The sequence below is a fragment of the Convolutriloba macropyga genome, chromosome 6, assembly GCF_964194025.1.
Source record: "Convolutriloba macropyga chromosome 6, txConMacr16.3, whole genome shotgun sequence".
NCBI classification, from domain to species: domain Eukaryota; kingdom Metazoa; phylum Xenacoelomorpha; order Acoela; family Convolutidae; genus Convolutriloba; species Convolutriloba macropyga.
In genome coordinates, this window is record NC_134473.1 from 75,234,420 (window position 1) to 75,256,417 (window position 21,998).

At 36.8% G+C, this 21,998-nt stretch overlaps 1 protein-coding gene across 1 annotated transcript in view; it reads right to left on the bottom strand.

Moving 5' to 3' along the window:
* Positions 1-1,224: 1,224 nt before the first annotated feature.
* The window catches only part of LOC142340625 (uncharacterized), a 35,413-nt gene continuing 14,639 nt past the window's right edge, over positions 1,225-21,998 (bottom strand). Inside the window, exons 4-9 of the mRNA XM_075391317.1 lie at positions 21,334-21,528; positions 16,264-16,527; positions 14,884-15,134; positions 13,492-13,741; positions 11,890-13,071; positions 1,225-1,719 (exon numbers count right to left, since the gene is read on the bottom strand). Coding sequence (XP_075247432.1) covers positions 1,463-1,719; positions 11,890-13,071; positions 13,492-13,741; positions 14,884-15,134; positions 16,264-16,527; positions 21,334-21,528 — 2,399 coding nt within the window. The 3' untranslated portion in view covers positions 1,225-1,462. The remainder of the gene's footprint in view (positions 1,720-11,889; positions 13,072-13,491; positions 13,742-14,883; positions 15,135-16,263; positions 16,528-21,333; positions 21,529-21,998) is intronic.

Here is a 21,998-nt window from a genome sequence, read left to right on the forward strand (position 1 = left end):
TCTCTAAAACATATCAAAATGGTTCTTATGGACAGAAAATGCCATAAAATTGCCAAATTAAGTCATTCTCGTCCAAAAAAGGTTCAGAATCACCAGACACAAGATAAGACAATTTTCATGTCAAGGCTTCCGAAAAGGCAATAACCAGCGTTTTTTCTGACTATTGAGTCAACGAATATTTTATCTAATTACTGTTCCAGCCTAATCAATATTAACTTATTTAAGCTGGATCTACATTATGTTGCAAAATTGCTCCAGCAATGTTTATGATGTAATTATCTGGAATTTCTATGATAAATAATTAGACAATTGACTTTTGGCAAGGCCTAACATTCTATGTGTTTTCAACAACCATCAATTTCTAGACATTTAACAGTGGAGCATTCGGTTAATATTTTGGTTAATTTATAATAGAAAATAGGGGCCAAATAGAGGGCCAAACCAAACTTTAAAAAGTAATTCTTGAACTTTATGCTGACGTAAATTTAGTCTGTTATATTTCCGATGAGGATCTTTCAACTTCTGTTCAAAATGTTTCTCAATGCTATTACAGTGAAATTATAGAAATAAATGAGACCAATTGCTTTTCAACAATTTTAAAGTCATATATATACCGTATATATTCTTGAATCATGGAAACAGAATGAAACGCTATTGGGACTAATTTGAGACACTTTTGAAGATACTAAATATAAGTTTTAATTACTCTGTCCAAGAATAAATTGGCATCAAATTTGTGAAAAAAGATTACTGTTAAGTGATGATTTTGGAGCGAACAGAATCAAAGTTATAGCAAAGTAATAAAATAAATTAAACTGACGACGGCTGATCAATATATCGTACAAGCAGACTACAAAGAATAATTCAACACGGAACAATGGAGCCCAAAATCAAAACATTAATTTAACGATATGAGGCGATTTGTTTGCTGTCTTTCCCAAACACACGTTAATCAAAATAACAAGGCGAAGCTATCTTTCCACAACGCAACACATGCGATTATTATTTCCTAAAAAGTCCATTGAGATAGTTATTTTTCAGTTTTTGTTATCAATTTACGCCTGAACTTTGATGTGCTAGAGAACCCCCCCCCCCCCCCCCCCTCAAGATCGTCTTATTTTTTTTACATGATGTGGTAACGTTCTATTTAAAAACACTTTACTTGCAAGTGGGGGTCTTAAACACAGTGGGTGCGGGGGAGGAGGGGGGGGGGGGGGGGGGGGGGCAGAATATCTCCCAATTTTCAGCAAAACGATCATTGCGTCTTGTGCTTTCAAAAAAGTTATGGGCAATGCAGGTTCCCTTGTTTACTTTAAAAAATTGCAAATAAAAGTGAATTAGCTGCGGTATCCAGTCAACTTTTTTCAAGAAAGAATGTGCCCTGGATCATTTTTACTGTGCATTGCATTGTGCTCTAAATCGCATGTGTACAAACACAGTTTACAATACGATGAGCGGCCGGCTAGCACATAGATTCATCCTCGTAAGAAGCATTAATGGCGCCTTGTTTCGGAGGACCCACCGATGTCGAAGCGTTCCTCTCAGAAGACGAAGAGATACTTGATCTGCTCCCGGAGCCTCCATTGCCAAGGAAGCCTAGTTTGAATGTGACTGGATCATCGGTCTTCTCTACATTTTTTTCTGTATTTGTATCTGTGCCCATTGGGTTAAATTGTCTATTCTGGTCTGTCACACTTCTAGAACGCGGCCTCACGCCACCTGCAACTCAATTTAAACGCTCTTCACTAAAAGCTAGCATTAAAATTTCACAAAAACAGGTTAAAATTATTTGTCAACCAACAGTGATTTTTTTCAACTATTAACAAGCAGAACAAATTGAACTGAAAAAACATGGCCGGAGGACTTCCTATAGCTGACCCGAAGCGTGAAAGAATTACAGACCGTACAACCTTTTGATTTTAGCTTTTCGCACTACTTGAGTAAATGAGCCACGCAGAGAGTTAATACCCTTGAGATTTACAATTCATCCCGTTTCTGGGAGAAAAAGTCGAACTGGCCAGACAAAACCGATCACGCGAGAACAAATAATTGCAAAAAAAACTTTGTTTGAGATCAATTAATAATTGATCCCAATTAATATGCAGTTGAAAATTGTATAATTATCTTGAAACTATTTAACCCTTTGCGTAACAATATACGATCAGAAAACATTGATAAACATTAAATTGTTATTGGGGGCATAAAAACACTGAGCGGGAGGGGCAGAATAGATGTCATTCTTACAGTCAATCAATGATCCTCAATCTGTCTGCCTATACAAGCTGGTCTGTAACACAAATAGAATAAGAAAGTTTGCATCTACTTTGTTCTCCCATCCCCAGTGTTTTTAAGGCCCCCCACTTACAAATTATGTTATATAGCACGTTACCGTGTTAAAATTATTACGTGCAACAGTGGACTTAGAAGTTAAGCTGGGGAGCCGAAACAGAATAGATGCGGTTTTTTTCTTTCTGTCACCGTCATATTGACGGCAGGTATCAAAGGCTATCCCCGGACTCAATAAATGTTTTACTATGCAGCCAAAGTAAATGATTTTGAATAAAGTATTTTGTCCGTATTGAGTTCTTTAATGCCTTGTCTCTGATTCTTATTAATAACAGATTTGATTGCCTATCTAATTACGGATAGTGAAGTTTTGCCTTGATTCGTTGCTGAGCTTGTTATTTTTATCCCGTAGTATTACTGACACGTCTCAACCTCGTTCAAACACTGCATATTTTATTTTTTTTAGTTTCGAACTTTTAGCCAGCGTTTCTGCTGACTTTTACACCACGTCTTTTCAATAAATATCAGTAAACAGCTTTGATCGCATTTTCGCTCTCTTTGCTATCTGTTCCCTTAGTCGTTTTCCAGACAAGTCTAAATTGCTTTATAATGATTCATAATTCAAAGTTTAGAGGTTTCACTAAGTAGTCATATTTTCAACGAATATCTATAACCTCATCTCCTGTTCTCTGTTTTACTTTGTCCCTAACCGCATTAATAAAGCATTAATAGGTCATAAATAGTGTATTCGCATCGAGTTAATTTTCATAATGGTTTTGACATCGTTTGTTTTCAAAAATTTTGAATTACTGAGTTTTGCTCGCATTTCCATAAAATTCTTCTCATGAAAATAGATGTATAATTTTATGGTAGCCGAATTTGAAACGTTGATCGACTTAGTTATTGGGTTTGAGGACCATACATCAATGTTTTCAGAAACATAACCGACGCGTCGGAAGATTGCTCTCGAACGACTACTGGGAGCTCGGATCTTTTGCAGCTTGCTTCAATCTGCGGGGAGTAACTGAATTCACTAAGGGGGCTTCAAATGACGTCATCAGAGCTTAATACATATCACTATAATCGCTAATAAAATTTAAAGTGAAAACCATTACACCAATTACAGCGCAGTTTTCATTTGACTTTTAGTAGTGAACTGCCCGCCACTTAGATTCAGCTGTAAGCACTTGTGAATGAGAAAATTGCGATCACGCAAAACGAACAAGGGCGTAAAAGTCGCTCAAAAGGTCAAAAGTCAAGCAAAAATTTGACATAAAAACGACCAAAACGTTTACAATAAATGATTCTAGCTTCGTTCGAGAGCAATTAATAACAACATAACCGACTACCGTCGGGCGAATTGCTCTCAAACGACCGGTGAGCGGTTGCCTTTGTCAGTAGCTAGCCACAGTTTAGTGAGGCTAGCTTTAGCTTGATTCAACTCTGCATCTTTTAGTTTTCTAGCCCTTTTAGTAAATAAATAAAATAAAAAACTGATATTTTAAAAAACTGCAAAATATTGTAAAATTTGTGCAAAAACGCTTCCTGATTTCGCAGTTTGAGGTTGCAGAAACCTAAAAATGACAAAATACCTTAAAAAAATTTGAAAAAAAATTTTTCATAAAAAAATTGCTAAAATTCGTGATGTTAAAATGTTGAAGACCTTACTATTACCACTGGAAGCTATGCAGTAACCTATTATCAAACCCTGCAGGAGGTTCGTTGGCCCTTGAGCTTGGAGAAACCTATAAACTCACAAAATTTCAAAAAAATTGCAAGTATTATTAAAATTTTGTTAAAATGTGAAACAATAAAATGATGAAAACCATTCCGTGGCCAATAAAAATTTTATAACCTATTATTAAACACCATAGGAGACCTCCTGGCTCCGGGGTCTCGGAAAACTTACATAATGACAATAAATTTTACAAAATTGAAAAAAAATTGCAAGTTTACAATAAATGATTCTAGCTTCGTTCGAGAGCAATTAATAACAACATAACCGACTACCGTCGGGCGAATTGCTCTCAAACGACCGGTGAGCGGTTGCCTTTGTCAGTAGCTAGCCACAGTTTAGTGAGGCTAGCTTTAGCTTGATTCAACTCTGCATCTTTTAGTTTTCTAGCCCTTTTAGTAAATAAATAAAATAAAAAACTGATATTTTAAAAAACTGCAAAATATTGTAAAATTTGTGCAAAAACGCTTCCTGATTTCGCAGTTTGAGGTTGCAGAAACCTAAAAATGACAAAATACCTTAAAAAAATTTGAAAAAAAATTTTTCATAAAAAAATTGCTAAAATTCGTGATGTTAAAATGTTGAAGACCTTACTATTACCACTGGAAGCTATGCAGTAACCTATTATCAAACCCTGCAGGAGGTTCGTTGGCCCTTGAGCTTGGAGAAACCTAAAAACTCACAAAATTTCAAAAAAATTGCAAGTATTATTAAAATTTTGTTAAAATGTGAAACAATAAAATGATGAAAACCATTCCGTGGCCAATAAAAATTTTATAACCTATTATTAAACACCATAGGAGACCTCCTGGCTCCGGGGTCTCGGAAAACTTACATAATGACAATAAATTTTACAAAATTGAAAAAAAATTGCAAGTTTTATCAAAAAATTGCCAAAGTTCGTGATGTTAAAACGCTGAATACCATTCTATTACCACTAGAAGCAATGCAGTAACCTATTACCAAACCCTGCAGGAGGTTCGCTGGCTCTTGGGACCGGAAAAACCTAAAAAAGACAAAAAAAAATTGAAAAACATGAAAAAATGCAAGTTTTATCAAAAAAATTGCTTAAATTTGTCATATTAAAAAATTGAAAGCTATGACATGGCAAATAAAATTTGTTCCGTAACTTATTATCAAACCCTTAAGGAAGTTTCGTGCCCCTTGCGTCCGGAAAGACATGAATAACGAAAAATGAATGAAAAAAAATTGAAAAAATTTGGACGTTTGATAAATGCTAAAATTCGTGATGTTAAAATTGTTCAAACAATTGCACTACCGTAAGAAACCATGCAGTAATTTATTATAAAACCCTAGAGGAGGTTCCCAGACACCCAGGGCTGAAAGAACTCAAAACAGACAGAAATTTTCAAAAAACTTGAAAAAAAATTGCGAAAATTAGTATAAAATTGCGTGTTTTTAGTGATCGGTTATTCGTCAGTAGCCACCGGGGGGGGGGGGGGGGGCACTGGGAGCTGAAGGGGAGGGAGGGGGAGTGGACAACAGTGGGGTGGGGGCAACAGCGCCGGTGGGGGGGGTCAATAGTGGGGGGGGGTCAACAGTGGGGGTGGGGTGTCTTCAACCTCCAAGTACCGCCCTTCACACCATAAGTATCAGTCTCAAAAACAGTTTGAGTTGAAACAGAGCTGAAAGGCTCTAAGAACTTATAATGCCCGCTGGGCGCTACCGGTTTATCCCGTTTTTGAGGACGAAAAGTCAAAAGCGTCAGACAAAAAATCGGTCAAGCGATAAAAGACCGACAGGACTAATATAATTGCTACAAACTTCGTTTGAGAGCAATTAAACACAGGAAGTGGTTCACTATCTTCTGTTGGATTGACCTTCTGTTTGTAAGTTCATAAGAATTCTTGCCTTTTAAAATTACCTTTAATTGATAAGAAAGGAAATCATTAAAGAGAAATTACTTTTCCATCAAAGAGCGCTTGGCGAAGCACGGGCCCTAAAACCTATTCGATGAAATTGATCATAAAAAAATTGCAGGGAACAAAAAAATTGAGAAGCTTGAAAACCAATTCTTAGAATAAATTTTTTGAACAAATTTTTGAAGCGCGGACCACTACTTACTTCAATACTTCAATCAAGTCCATTTCTAATGCAAACTATAAATTAGACATGAGGTATCAACAACTCAGACAAGATAACAAAATGCGACTTCTATGTGTCGCAAAAAAATCTGATTAGGTCAAAAATTTCATAACATACGAGAAAAACGATTAAATGACTCTCCAAGTTGGAGGAGAATGATTTCCTATAAAACACGTTAGTATTTGCTCAAAAATCATAAATTAAGCCGTAAGATACTCAGTCTTAATGCTCGTGCTTTATCGGTTTAATCAGTTGCGATTGATTTCGCTTTTTCGACTTTTTAAGTATTCACTATATTGTTAAAATCTATCTCATTGCTTACAAAAAACAAGGGAACTATTAATAAATTCTTTATTAAAGTCTCAAAGTCTCATAAAAATTGAGAAACAACTTCAGAAAAACATTTGAGCAAATAGGATCAAGTGTCAACAAATATTTATTTACTAAAAGCATTAATCAATACTTTTGATTTAAAAGGTTTATACAAAAATCCGCTAAATGGGTCAAAAGCTTGAAGAAAATATTAGCCCGTAATGTTTCACGAAGGATCACAGTCTTGTCACCCGGAGAACAGCAAAACTCAGATTAGTTAATATCTAAATACCCCATTTTGTAGCAACATAACTGACCAACATAACTAAATCAACTAAGAATGAAGTGCAAAATTTGAAACGTACGGACATAACTTGTCCACCAAGCCTTATTACGAGCAAAACAGATGAAAAATTGTTTTATGATTCAGCGAAACGATAGCATATTCTAATGATAGAATAATAACATTTAATTGTAAAGCCTTTCATATTAACGTATAGAACATAAGTGACTAAGGTCGGGCGAATTGCTCTCAAACAACCGGCGAGCGGTTGGCTTCGTCAGTAGCTAGGTTTAGTGAGGCTAGCTTTAGCTTAATTGAAGGGGCGTAAGAGGGCGCAGCGGGGGGGGGGGGGAATCGCATAAATAACGACCGACAGGACTAATATAATTGCTAAACTTCGTTTGAGAGCAATTAAAAACTAAATTGACCAATTAAAAGTCAAAAGTGCGAACAAACCACTTGCAAAAACAAAACATGGCTTACAAGAAAAAATGTGCTGGGCATATGGGAGACAAATATAGGCGAGCAAATACAAAAATGTTTGAGAAACTTCAACATAGCAAAAATTGAATAATCACTTAAGGTTCTAGGTGCTAAGGTCTTTCGGCCTAACACTTCATTGCTTAAATCTCCACAACCTCTTTAAAACCCCAGAGAAATTTTTATTGAATTCAACAAAAACTACAGAACTTTCAAAAACCGAAACAGGGCAGAATTCATTTCCAGCTTTTTTGATGCTTGTTTTCTCGCCAAAATTAAAAAAAACTATCCGAACAAGTTGGCACAAATCTGACTGGAAATACAAGAGACAAATGCATTCCAAAACGATAAAAATGGTCGAAAAAGTGAAAAAAGCAAAATTTTCTGAACAGTTGCTCAAAAACTTGATATTATTGCAATCAAAACGACGTTTTTATTGCTAAAATCTACAAAATAAAGTACTTGCAAGTTTTATGGAAAACTGTAGAATGACAAAAGTTAAAATAAGAAAAAACATACTAGACAAAACGAAGTGAAAAGAAAATCTTGCCTGTAACAGACCTCGATAAATTGTGACTATCGTTAACCAAAGAGCCGATTAACAAAACATAGCCGCAAGATGCCGGAAAATAGCCTACATTGACCTACTTGACGCACATTGGGATTCAAACAGTGTCCAAGTGTTTTTGAGAGCAAATTCTGCTTGTTCGGTTAGATTCTAAAATTACACTTATTTCAGCTTCTAAAATAAACGCTATTAAGCATAAAACTAATGCCAGCTAGCAATCACTTAAATGAACTTTGATAACCTAATGCACTATTAAATAATCCCATTTCTTTCGATTTTGCTCTTTTAACTTTGACCGTATTCACTACATTACGTAATTCAATGAGTGAAAGAATTTGAAATCCATTCAGTTTAAAAAATGAGTGAGGTAAATTAGAAGTCAAGAGAGAAAATCGTGACTTATGTAAAATAAAAGGCGTGATCAAAAGGTAAAGCGAATTAAAAAAAAAGGAGGACGCCTAAATAATAGCCGTTGAGCGGCTGACAAGCGCTATTAAAAATTCGGCTATTAAAAAACGGTAAACGGTAAAAATCATCCAAAAATTGCTTAAATTTAAAGAAACAACAATTTAAGGTCAAATAGAACTTCCCAGTAACAGCACAATTAGCACTTAAAACAAAAAAATAACTGAGACTCTTGTGAAACTTAATTCCCAGAGCTTTAACCATTTGTCACGAAAAATATAAACCGTCGGACGAATCACTAATTTTTCGTACTACTGAAATTTAGGGGATGGGAGCATATTAATTTAGAGGATGGGAGCAAAATCTAGATAAATTGATGCGTACAAAAAATCTACAGTCGATGGTTTCGAGACCGCGACCTCTCGGTTAGCGATCTCCGCCCCTAACAACTCAGCTACATCGTCCTTGCTAATGAAGTTGCGATCGCCTTTATAAAAGTAACACATTAATTTCCAAATCGCCGGAAAATACCCGCCATTAACTCAAATGTCCGACGTTGGGATTCAAACAATTAGAAAAAACCGATAAAAACTGACAACCTAAGTGTTAAAAAATGTAAAACATCAATTTTGGCGCACTTTTCGTTTGCGCACTTTCATTAGTGGAAAAAGGCACTTGATTTCAGCTGCTGACACTTATGAAGGAAATAATTCACAAAAAACGAAAAAGTCAAAAGGCGTAAAAGTCAAGTCAGCCAAGCGAAAATTTTTCATAAAACTTGATCAACACGTTTACAGCAAATGATTCAAACTTCGTTCGAGAGCACTTAATAAAATTACAAAAATTTTACAGAAATTACAAAAATCAGCAAAAATAGAACAATCTGAATCACCTCTGACCTCATCACACATCAACACCCACTTCACAAACACATCACTCATAACACCACATCGAACTTTCATCAACTTTCGAATATCTGACAGGCAGTTCTAAGGACGATAATAAAATAAAAACTGAAGAAACAACAAAGGCCAACAAAAATATACCATGTGGAAAAGACCTTAAGGATAGCCAACACCACCGCGTTTGGCAGGCGTATCCCACAGGCCCACAAGGAAGAATTAAAACTGGTTGCCAATTTTTTTTAGCGAAGCACTAAAGTCTTTTGAATAAGATGAAATTCAAAAACATCCGGGGACGCCAAAATAACACCACTAAATTATGAAATGAACACTCGTTTAAAATCAAAAGCAAAAAATTGACCGAGTTTGTACAAAAACTTAATTACAGAGGTAACTGCTCTAAACTCTGGAGTACAGTAGGACATTCATCAAGTAACACTAAACCACCTGCAAACAGAGCCATATACTTTGACCGAAGCAAGATTACTCCTCTCCATGATCGAAAGAAAAACGCAAAAAAGTTAAACCAACAATACACTCTGCACAAACAAAAATGAAAAAGAAAAAACACTAAGAATAATAAGTAAACTGCAAATGGAGGGCAGAACGTATAAGTGTAAAACAGTGAAAGAAACTCTATGAGACGCAAAGTAAGGCGCTCTGCCAGATATAATCAGGCCAATCAACCTACACTATCTAGGGCCCATAGCACTCAGATACCGCACTGGCAATGTAAACTTTTCTGTAAGCCATGCAAAACTCGCTAAAATCTGGGAAGTAAGCCGGCCTTTTAAACCTACACAAGCTGGGAAAACCATTAAAGGAATCTAAATACTTCAGCCCAATTGCAATCCTCTCGCCCATTTCAAAACTAAGAAATAAAAACTAAACAACTGTATAGAGTATCCACTTAAGAATATCAGCACGGTTTTAGACCTGAACACTAAACAACAACAGCTCTCAATATTGTCACCAGACATCCAAAAAGGCCTTTGAAAAAAGGCCTTAACAAAAAGGCCACAAAAATCTTTAACTTCAAAAAAATCTCAACTCAGGTTGAGAAATTACATGACAACTCCCTACCTAAATATTTAAACTACTAGCTAGAAAAAAAAGTTATCAGCTGAGAACTCAAGTGCCATTGTGCACACAAGCAACCTGGAGATAGGACACCCCCAATACCAGTAAAGTTGAAATACTTGATGTAATGTTTGAGAGTATGCTCTATTTTGGAGAACACGCATGGAGCATAAAACAAAATACAAAAGGGCAGCAACATACTAAAAAACAAATTTCTGACAAGAATGGGGCTGCACAAAAGACACTCTCAGCTAATACAAAGCTATCGCTCGGAGCGTCCTGAACTACGGTGCTCCCGTTTTGGCTTCCACAATTAGCAGTACAAAATGGAACCACCTGCAAACACAAAACAAAACATTGCTCTTCGCACGATTACTGTCTGTATAAAATTTCTGACATCAATGACTTCCACAATGTGGGTGAAATACTGCCTTTTAAAGCTCGAAATATTACCTGCAATTATCAGGACGGCAGTTATCGAGAGAGTGCCGATCACAAAACTACATCTACAAACAGTTTTCGTCCTATGAGAACGGCACTAAATGATACTAATAGGGACTGGGTGAAACAACACACCAACGTTTAAGAACAAAAATTGCAATGAAAACAAAAATACGCTCAGAAGCTTTCACCGAGACATGGTCCATACGCAGCTGAACAAAGATAGCAAGCAACTGAGCACACCTCCACCAAAAATAGCAGAGGAATAAGAAACGCTGCCACGAATTGCAAGTATCCGATTGGCACAACTGAGAACTGGATACTGCCCTTCACATCAAGAAATTGTCTCCAAAAAACAGTGCCAGTAAACTGCATATTGAAAGACTAGTAAGGAACAGGGCTCTAAGAGATGCTCAATCACTTAATATCTTCCGGTGTTTACTTTTTTCCGTTTTCATCAGAAGAAGATCAAATGGAAAGATCAAAATTCGCAAAAATTGCAAGAAACACCTATCAATATTGATTATTGATATCCCAAATGTGAAGTAGCACCGCATGACGTAAATCACAATTTCAACATCAGTAAGAACAGCACGGAGCTTAAAGTGATTGACTTGAGGGAAAGACCAGTAGAGATAATTAACTGGCGGGACTTAATACCATTCAGTCCAACACGGCCACACTGCACAGAAAAAAATGAGTCCAACAAAAAAATCGATAATTATACACAATCCTACTAATGTCGGACAAATTGGCAAGGGAATTTAATATTGACAGGGCTGTAGTCAAAATAATTTTTTATTAATGGGAGCAGTAAATCCGACTAGAGAGTGACTCGAACCCGCGACCCCCGGCGTACTCACCTGCAGCTCATTCCAGAAGGGAAATCGAAAAAATGTTCTAGAACAAGAGCCCAAAAATGGTCAAGCGAAAATTTTGCACAAAAAAGACGCAAATATCAGCAACAATTACTTCAAAATTTGTACAAGACTAATTAAAAAGTCACTCGACCAATACTCCTCTTCGAATTGCTGAAAAAAAGGAAGCACCTCGTTACAAATAGTGAAAACGAGAGTGCCCCGATGCAATTCAAGTTCATTGAACTCTAGAATCACTTCGCGGCTAAAACAAATATTACTACTGAGCTCCCGAGAAACGTTCACGGCAAACGCAAAAAAAATCAACTTCGTTGGCAACATAGATTAAGTCACAGATTCTTAGTTATATCGAATCAGAAAATTGGATAATAGAAAAGCCTCAAAAGCCTCTTAGCTCTGAAAAGTGAAATTACCGGAGCTTCCACCGGATGCAGTGTCGGTCAGATCTTGGTCCGAAAACCTTTGCTGCTGTTGTTTCAACGCACCAGTCTGGGGCTGAGAAGGCACGAGGCTCTGACCAGATGCAAATTCTTGATGGGGACTTCTGACAGTTAAAGCGTTAGCTGAACTCGATACGTTCAAAGGACTGGGGGCAATCTGCGAGTTTGAGTTGTTTCGGAACGCTATTGGTCTGTTTTGCTGCTTCTGCAACTGAGGTTGTTGATTGCTCGTTTTTCCATCTTTGCTGAATAGAAAGGGGTTTATGTTTACGTTTTTGGAATTGCCATCACTTCCCGGCGTTAATATAAGAGGACTCTGATCATCTAACAATCCGATCATGTCGCTATCTTTTCTCTTTCTACCCGACCAAGTCTGATCGGCAGAAACATGACGTTGTCTCACGGATGTGTCAAACCCACTGTTTGGTTTAATTTGATTGCCAGTGACACCACTCGGAGAAACTACTATCGCCTTATTTGCCTGTTGACCAGTTCCGTTCGTCAAATTAGCACCAGATATTTCGTTTAGAATGCTTCTGCTACTGCCACTTAGCAAATTGCCGCCACTTCCAGTTGTCGCGGTTTTCAACAAACGCGAATTGGGATGATGTGGCGGTGGTTGAATTGTGGGCAGAGCAGAACCGTTTCCAGCAGCTCCTGTTGATCCCAGCTGACTGACCGTGCTACTCTGTTCTGCAGATCTGTGCCGGATTCGAAGAGCGGGTTTCAGATCTTTCGGAGCACCTTTGGATTGATTCACTGACCTCGGTCCTACAGGTGGCTGCATATTTGCCATAGCATTATGCATCATTGCACCACCAGCTGAGTTTGACAGAATGGGCAAATCAGAAAGGTGTCGCTTCCTGGCAGTGCTAGGGTCCATATCTGACATATGTCGATGACGATCTTTTGGCCCGGGGCAGGGCGGGTTTGGATGAGGCGAGAACTTGACTTTCTTTCCACTTGGGTTTCTGCCTCTAGTGCCTTGGAAAATTTGGCAGGTTGAGCCGTTGCTGATTGGTTTGTGGATGTCGTTGTTGCTAGCAAACTGGGATCCAGGCAGTCCAGTGCCAGGTCCACCCAGACTCATGAAGCTGGACGCGGCAGACACTGGGCGGCTTGTGTAGGGAGGAGCATATTCACCAGCCGAGTTTACTGATAAAAAATTAAGTGTTAGCAAAAAAACACCAGCCTTTGTTGTCTCTTGAACTAGAATATCAAAATTCAGAGGATTGTTGATTTCTTTGCAGCTTTCATGTCAATCTGGTAGCACAGGTCTCCAGCTTTTCTAAATAATATCAGTATATGGTTCGGGCGTAAGATTAATGTAGAAATTTTGAGCCCAAGCTTACAGAAATTCATTTGTCAGAGATTTTTTGTATATCAGACATCGTTATACTAAAAAATAAGGAAACATTCGCAGAAATTGAACTCGAAGAATCATTCTAACGATGTACAATGATTCGAGCACAATTTGAACGATAGAATTTGTGTTCCAAATATTTCATTTAGTTTGTCGTCAAAATAAAATTGTATAGGAAAAATCAGAGTATTTGTTTTAGAAATTGTTCTAACTGGAATTGGTTGAGTTCATCCGTTGCTGTTTCCTCTTGTAGTGGAAATCGTCATTATACATAGGCGGAGGTTCGCCAGTTACATTACAAGTAGAGGACGCTTGACTCATATCTCCTGGAGCGCCTCCAGATGTCCCTAGGTAAGTTGGACCACTGCCGGTTGCACCCGTAGACACTGTGCGTCTTATCACATCTCCATATCCACCAGCTAATTGAAGGGATGACGTGTCTGACAGGCTCTCATCGTAGATCTTAAACAGCAACAGTAAAAAGCAAACTAACTAACGTCGGATGAATTGCTCTAGTACGACAGGCGGGGTTAATGTAATTTAGAGTGGATCTAACTTAGAAATGTTTTATGGGTGCAAAATCGAATCGCGGACCTCTAGGATGCCAGTCCAAAGAATTAACCACTAATCTACATGGTCGTTTATTCTTTTCGCTCAAAATGGCTTAGATATAGGCATCAAACTTTATTTCAGAAATAGAGCAACTTAGATTACCCAAAAATGAAGCACTCAAGTGTGAAAAAGTCACCCAAGAAGTCAAAAAACGCTCTAGAACAAAAGCGCAAAAACAAACATGCGACGAATTTGCACAAAAAGAGCCAGAAGAATTACGGAAACGACTCGAGGGGTCGCCTCTGCCAAATAATCCAAGAACCTGTACATGATAAAAACACATAAAAATGGCACGTGAAAAAATGAAACATAGCTGGCAGATTGCCAGAAAACAGCCGCAATAGCTTCGTAGATCTGCAGTCTCAAGAAAACAGTAAAACAGACAGACCAAAAAAATTCGTCTTTTCATTGAAGGCTGATATGTTAGCGTTTGATATGTCTAATTGCCACATGTGAACGAAAAACCACTAGCGACAACGCGAATTTTTTCAAACACTATTTTCTCACTCCACTTCAAAATTAGAGTTAAAAAATTACACGCAAAACTACTTGCTTTTTTGCATGTTTTGACGTGACCAAAATCATCACTTCAATTTGACCTCAAAAAATTTCTGAAAAATGCGTGAAGAGATCTTAAAAAAGACAGCGCCCCAATACAAATCAAATTTTTTGAAATTTAATTTAAAGAATAGGAGGGCTATAATAGACGTCTGAGAAGATGAGGGCATAAAAAATCCGGCATAAACGGAAAACGGCTTTCGCTTCTTTGCTCTTCAATTTGGTCAGCAGTTTGGTCTAAACAGCTTGTTATCGCGCGCGGTAATTCTTTCAAATACAATCCAACAAAATCATCGATAAACACAAACTTGCGAGTCCGAAATCTGACATCGTAGAATCTGTCACAGCAGAGATCTGGAATCTTTCAAGCTGATTGTGTATTTCAAGTGAAGTTATTCAAAATCAACGAAGTCATCGAACTACTTGATACATACCGAGTAGGCAGAATATGCAGCTTCCACAGGTTCGTCATCTCCAATGGTGTAGCGAGAATTGCGTCTGTTGCTTCTCCAGTACTCATGAATAGTCCTGTAGGGGTTCATACTTGCAGCAGAGTCGCCCTCGTCCTTCTGGTTGACAAGATAAATAACCAGAAGGATCAAGAGAATCAACACAGCTAACACTGCACAGATCACAACCCAGATTGTGGATTCAGACAACACTGATCTCGGAGAACCTCCTGATCCTGAAACACAACGTTAAGGCTCAATCGGCTGAAACGTTAAGGCACGCACAATATAGGCACAATCCAGCCTGTTATCAATCAACTATAGATAAAGTTTTCCGACCAAATTTGCATCACAATTTTGAATAATTACCAGGAGCTACGCTCAGCCGCATAAAAAATTGAACCTTTTAATTCAGACACTTTCTAGCTTATTGTACATATTTCCAGTCTATAATATTAAATTTTCAACATGATTATCTCAGAAAATAACACATGTTTGCAGTTGCAGTAACGACTATGATTTCTGCAGTTAACTTAAACGCTGCTAAAAATTTCCGATAGGGTTATTAGCCGAAAAACCAGCAGCCACACCAGTGTGCAAAAAAGGATCAAAATCAAGGCCAACTCTTTCTATATGGAACGAATTAGAGTCAGATTTCACCCCATGTATATAAGCAACGCTCGTCAGGAGGAATTAAAGATATCGCAGAACGATTGCTTCAATTTTGAGGCTGAACTACTGTCACCCTATGGGAGGGGACTTAATTTATTAATTAATTCTTCTCGACTCACCCAATGAGAGGGGTGTTGAACAATTTGCCAGAGTAACCGAAAAAGACGGTAGCAATTGATGAAATTAAAGAACAGGAGGGGGACGGTAAACTCAATTAGTAGACTGTTGATTTGAATTAGAACAGTGTCAGCAATAAACTAAGTAATTTACAGCTCATCATTTTTGGAAAATTTTAGGATCATTTACCAACACGTTGTGATTTTAATTGGCAAGGAGTGTGGTTTTTAAGTAAATTTACGAGGTTAGTTTTTAACTTTTTGCTGAACTCCTGTCAGCTCAAATAGGATAGATTTTGTATTCTAAACAAACCGTCAACTAGTGCAAAAATGAAGCTAAAAGAATTTTGAGATCTATTCTGTTTTGAATCTTAGTGTGGGCTTATATTTTTTACGCCCCCCAAGCGCACGCGCAATTTTTTTACATAGTAACGGGCTGTATAACAACATAAAGTTTGTAACTGGGGGGGGGGGAACCGAATAGATCCGAATTTTGCATAATCAACGTTAATTTTTGATGCATTTTTCGAAGAGTTTCATTTCTGAGCAATTAAATTTTAATATACAATGAACGTACCAGGTGATTCGGGTTTCTTAACCGGGGGTTTTGTCACTGGTGGGATTCCAGGCAAACAATTCTCTATTCTATCCTTCCCATAACACTCATCAGCAACCTTGCAAGTTGTCTCGTGTTTCTTCACATTGTCCTTATTGCAGTCGTATCTGTAGCACACTTCTTCTTCTCCATCGTAGAAGAACCTCATGTCCCCGTCCATAAATGCATCTTCATTATCAATATTCCCAATCTCCTCGGGTGCTTCACATTCGAACTCCAGAAGCCCTGAAAAAAGACCTTCGGGAATTATTTAGACATTAATTATAACGTATTGTTTATAATCTCATGAATTGTTCCTTACATATTTAACGTATATTTGCACCTCAAAAGTTAAAAAGTTGAAATCTTCTATCTTCTCTTGCTTAAAATTAACAAAATTAAAATATTTTTATATTCAGAAGTTGAAATATTTTCTAATAACGATTTCGAAGCATTTTCCTTTAGTTTTGTCGTTAAGTTGCTGAAAATATAATTATTTAACGCTACACAGCAACGAAATTTGTGCGTACAAAGTTCTGAACACGGTGAAATTAAGGTAATAAAGTAAAAGAGGCTTCTTTCTTGGTCAGCCCCACTATCAATATTTGCACTAAAAAGTTGGTCACTCTCTTAATTTGTCGCATGGCCTTTAAAAACTACTAGTAAGGCCTAATTGTATGACTTAGCTCTACCTCGTCAGCAATTCATGACATTGCACATTCAAAGCATTAGTACTATCTGACCATTAGAATCAATTAGATTCAATTTAAAGACCAAACGATGGAGCCTCAGTGACCTTCAACTCTAGTTGCTATCTTCTTCAAATGATACATACAGCCCAGCCGAACAGACTGCTCAAGAATGAGAGCTCTTAATTGATCAAAGATGACAGATTAGAGGTCGGTATTGACCAATTAGAGGATTTAGATGGTCTAAATCAACTTCAATTGTGGCGTACTCTCTGTCAAAATTTAAGCAGTTAGATAAAGACCCGTAGAATTGATTTTAAAATCACGCCATACCAAGTTTTTAGAGCAAAATGGCAACTTTGGCAGAATTTCATTTGGCGAGAAAAATGAAGACAGGAACAAAGAAATGATATCTGAAAACATTAGTTCTGCTAACAATATACTTCATGGCTTGATGACAGAAAAATAAGGAAGTAAAATATATTTTACTGCCAGCAGATTGCCGAAATAGCTGCGAAATAGAGTCAAGTGCCGTACAATAAAGATAGCAACAGGTATTGAACTGAATTGACAGGTAAAAAAACATAGCTGGCAGATTGCCAGAAAATAGCCACAATAGCTTCGTAGATCTGCAGTTTCAAAAAGATGGTAAACGAAACAGACCAAAACAGAAACTTCAAAATGCTGAACTGTTCTATTTTGAGAATATGTTTAACTTATTGCTGATTCTTGTGAGCAGCCCTTAAAAACCCTTCAGTTAGAGTGACACACACTCATTTGACCTTATCCTTTTGAATTAAGTCACGTATAAATTTAAAAAAAGTCAAGTAAAGACTTAAGTCACGTGAACAAAACTTTAATAACGCAAATGAACAAAAAAAACACTCTACTAAGAGTGAAAAATGACGTTGCGCATGAAAATCAGTTGAAGTTGCATGAATGAATGATCAAAAACCACATTTGAAGTGATGGTCGTGACGTCATATGGTTGTAACAAAAATCCTGTTGACGAAATAAAAAACCATTGCAGGACAAGTCCTGAAACAATTCAAAGAATTTAATTAGAAAACAATCTGATATAAAAAATTAAAAAACCAGTAAATATAAGTCACAATGTCGCAGGTGAACAAAAAACCACAATCGAGGAAGCGAATTTTTGTTCAAACGACGTTTTCTCATTCTGCTTTGAAATTAGAGTGAAAAAAACTCATGCCGCATAAGTACTCGCTTTTTCACTCAACTTCCTGTTTCGGCGTGACCAAAATCACTACTCCAATTTGACTTCAAAAATCATCAAAATGTGTGAAAGGATGTTAAAAACAGCAAGATAAGTCTTGAATTAAAATTCAAAGAAATGGAAATACCAAAGACCTGACAATAAACCTCAGTTAGTTAACAAAAAGAGCCTTTGATAGCCAACAAAGCTTATGCAAATACATACACGACAAACAAATAAAAACTCAGATTTTTCCAACGTGTTCTCACGATTATTCAACTGAATAAAAACACGTCTATCAGACGTTCGCTGTAGGAGACCCGACAGCACGCACAAAGAATCCAGAAACCTAAAGAGATCCAAATTTGTTAAATTAAATAGTCGGTGACACAATTAATTAGTCAGACTAAGTTAAAAGACAACAAACGAAAAGACCAACAATCACGGGTAAAAAATAGATCACTGATAACGTTCGAATACAACTGTTGTAAAAACGCTAGATTAGAATTGTACGGTTTCAATAGATTCAATTAAGCCTCAACAGAGAGCTATTGAGACCTGCTATCAATGAGACCAAATAACAAGACCTCAAATAGTATTAAAAAGACGGGCAAAACTCAACCCAACATTTCATGAGAGCAAATGAAGTTATAATCAATATAGATGAGTTGAAACCATTAAATAAATTCAGTGATACCCATTAGAGAACCAATGAGACCTGTCTTTATTCAGTCTAAGCAACAGTCTAGGAAACGTAGAATGACAGGTTCTGAAACAAAATAAAAAATTGAATGAAAAAAATCTTTTATCAGACCAACCAGCAGATCAATTGACAATTACAATCCAGAGACAAAATTTAAAAAGCAAAAATGAAAATTGTAGACATTTCGATTTTTTGACATCAGCGTGTTAAATATCAAGGTTTCCAATGCAGGAGAAATGAAGTCAGAATATGAAACTTTCTACGCAAGAGAAATGTTGATTGACGTATAAGATGCAGGCAAAAGGCAGGCAGAAACATCAAAAATTCATAAAATTGAAATTAGCAACAAATACTATAGATTCGCAGAAGGTTCCTGATTCTCATGTGTTTAGAAACATTGAAAAGCAAACCTGTACGCAAGTGCCCCTCTTAAAAGGTTTAATTGACCATTTGAACCAAAAAACGCAAAAAAAAAAACTATTTGAACAAATAATGCAAATTGGTCTAATTTTTATTTCTAGACTTCAAAACCAATTCATAAAAACCAAACCCACACAGATTATTTGCTATGCAGCAGAAAACTGGTCAGAAATAATATAGTCAAGAAGAGGCACAAACCACTGGAAAATTTAAAAAAAAATTAAAAAAAACTTGCACAACTTAAAGAAAAATTGTTAAAGTTCTTGAAGATAATAAAGTCAAAGCAAATTTGGTGCAGAAAAAAATTAACTACCACACTCGCAAGCCAAAAGCCATTCAAAGAATTTCACTGATTGTCAGAACCGCAACTAATCTAAGAAGTCAAAGAAAGGAAAGTAAAAAAGTTGAAAATAGCAAAATTCAAAATTTTTTAAGTAGCCAGTAAAACATTTGCTTCAAAAAAAACCTTGCAACAAAATTCTTGCGCAAGACCACTGCGGACTGGAACAAGCGACAATTGAACACCAATTATTAAAAACAACTCAGAAAACCATTATGACCAGCCAGCACATTCAAAACTCAAATTCAAGCACTTGAAAGACTACTTAACTTAGTTTAGGGACTCTATCCCGTAAAGAAAAGGACAACTATTTAAAAGAAAACCTTAAACACCATATAACCAATCGCATTTTCGCACTTCTTAGTACTTTGGCGTGACAAAAATCATACCCTAATCTGACTGTACTTGTTTCAAATAATTGCAAGAATGTGTAAAAATCTCCTTAAAAAACTAGCCGGAATAATGAACAGAACAACCCTTAGCAGGAAAATGACCGCACTGTTCGATGTCTTCAACTTAATTATCAAAGTCAGCATTGAAAACACACCCCAGCAGATTGAAGGAAAGTAGCCGCCATTTATTCCCATAACCCCGATCGGGATTGAAATAAAATTGATTTTTGTAGAGAAAATACTTTTGAAGTGCAAACTATTTAATGTTATTCCGTACTTAGGCATACTCCCGTTTCCTAATGAGGGGATGCAGTGGTTAGTATCAATACCAATAAGCATTAGACATGGAAACTGAGATATAAGAACAAAGGTCAAGTAGCGGCATCCAAAATTGGTCTTCAAGGGTTCTATTTTCGATTTTGGCTTTCGATACAGACACTGTGGATTCGAGATCATTTTGCTGAGCAACTGCTTAAAAACAATTTGAGCAAAATGAGAGAAGAAAAAAGCTAGCATAGATAAGACAAAAAAAAATTAGTGCCGCTATAATAGCCAGCTGAAAAATGAGGGCGCTTATTAACAACATACAATTAATATATAATTAAAAATCTTCCAAAGAAAACAAAACTCAACAAAATTTCAAAGTTTCATAAAGTTCTGTTCGATCTCAATCCCAGGTTTTGATTTCGCACCTATTTCGATGACACGTTCCAGAAAAGGACCACCAAAATCAGAACAAGGAGAATTAGAGATAATACAAATTGAGAGAAAAAATATTGAAAAACCAAATATCAATTTTACGTGAATTTTTTTTTACCAACAATATAATATAAAAAAATGTCACGACTCCACGCCTACAGAATAAATTCTAAAATTGCCCTCAGTTATCCCGTAGTTTACAACAGTTAAAACAAGTAGACGAGAACTAAATGGAGAGATGAGGTGAAAGTACGCAAATCACTCAGCAACTGAGTACTTTGCATAAATACACACGTTTACAATAATTGCGTCCAACTTCGTTCGACAGCAATCAGCAAGCTCTTCTCAAAGACAAAAGTTTTGTCAAGAGTGTCAAGCTGCATGTCTTACCAAGGTGCATCAAGTTTCAATTCATTGATAAATGGAATGATTCTCTAGATTAGCTCACCTCAGATACAAGACATCTGAAAGCCATATCACAGGCACATTATGACGCTTTTAATACTGTTGAATAGAATTGGAAATTCACCTGTTTATAGAAATTAAACATAATTTCATAAATTTTATTGTTTTTCAAAAAAATCTCAACCTACATCGGATGCAGACTACTTGTGCTGGTTGAGAGCAGTCGGCGCGTGAGAAGAGGGCATTGTTGAACGCTAGTCCCACAACTGCTGATTCGGCCTGAACCTGAACACAGTCTAGAATCCTCTGTTCATTGGCATCCGCCCCGTCATCTTCATAATTGCGAGGGTGCTTCTCATAGTCAGAGCAGTAGCTTTGCTCATCTACAGAAACAAGTCAGTTAGTGCTCTCATGATAAATTTCACCGATTATGGCCATATAAATAGCTCAAAATACACAACTCCTAACTCAGTCTTTAAATTATATCCCTAGACGTTGATTTGACGAAACACTTGAAAACATCGCAGTTTTAAATGAGACAGCTCCTAGAGTCTCAAAATGCCAATAAAAATAAATAAGGCCAAAGAGAAAATTCATCTTATAAATGATTGCAGTGATGTTATATATTGGTTCAGAATCTGTTTAATTCGTATTCTTTCTGATAGCTACCCTCAAATGACCTTCGAGTAGACTATCCATGACCTTATTGACCTTGACTCATTCCACTAAAACCAACAAAAAGTCTTCGAAAGTGATCAAAGTCATTTATGAGAATGAGGTAAGTCATGTAAGACCAAAAACATCATTCGCATGAGTAGCAGATTAACTCTAAACATAGCCGACAGATTGCCGG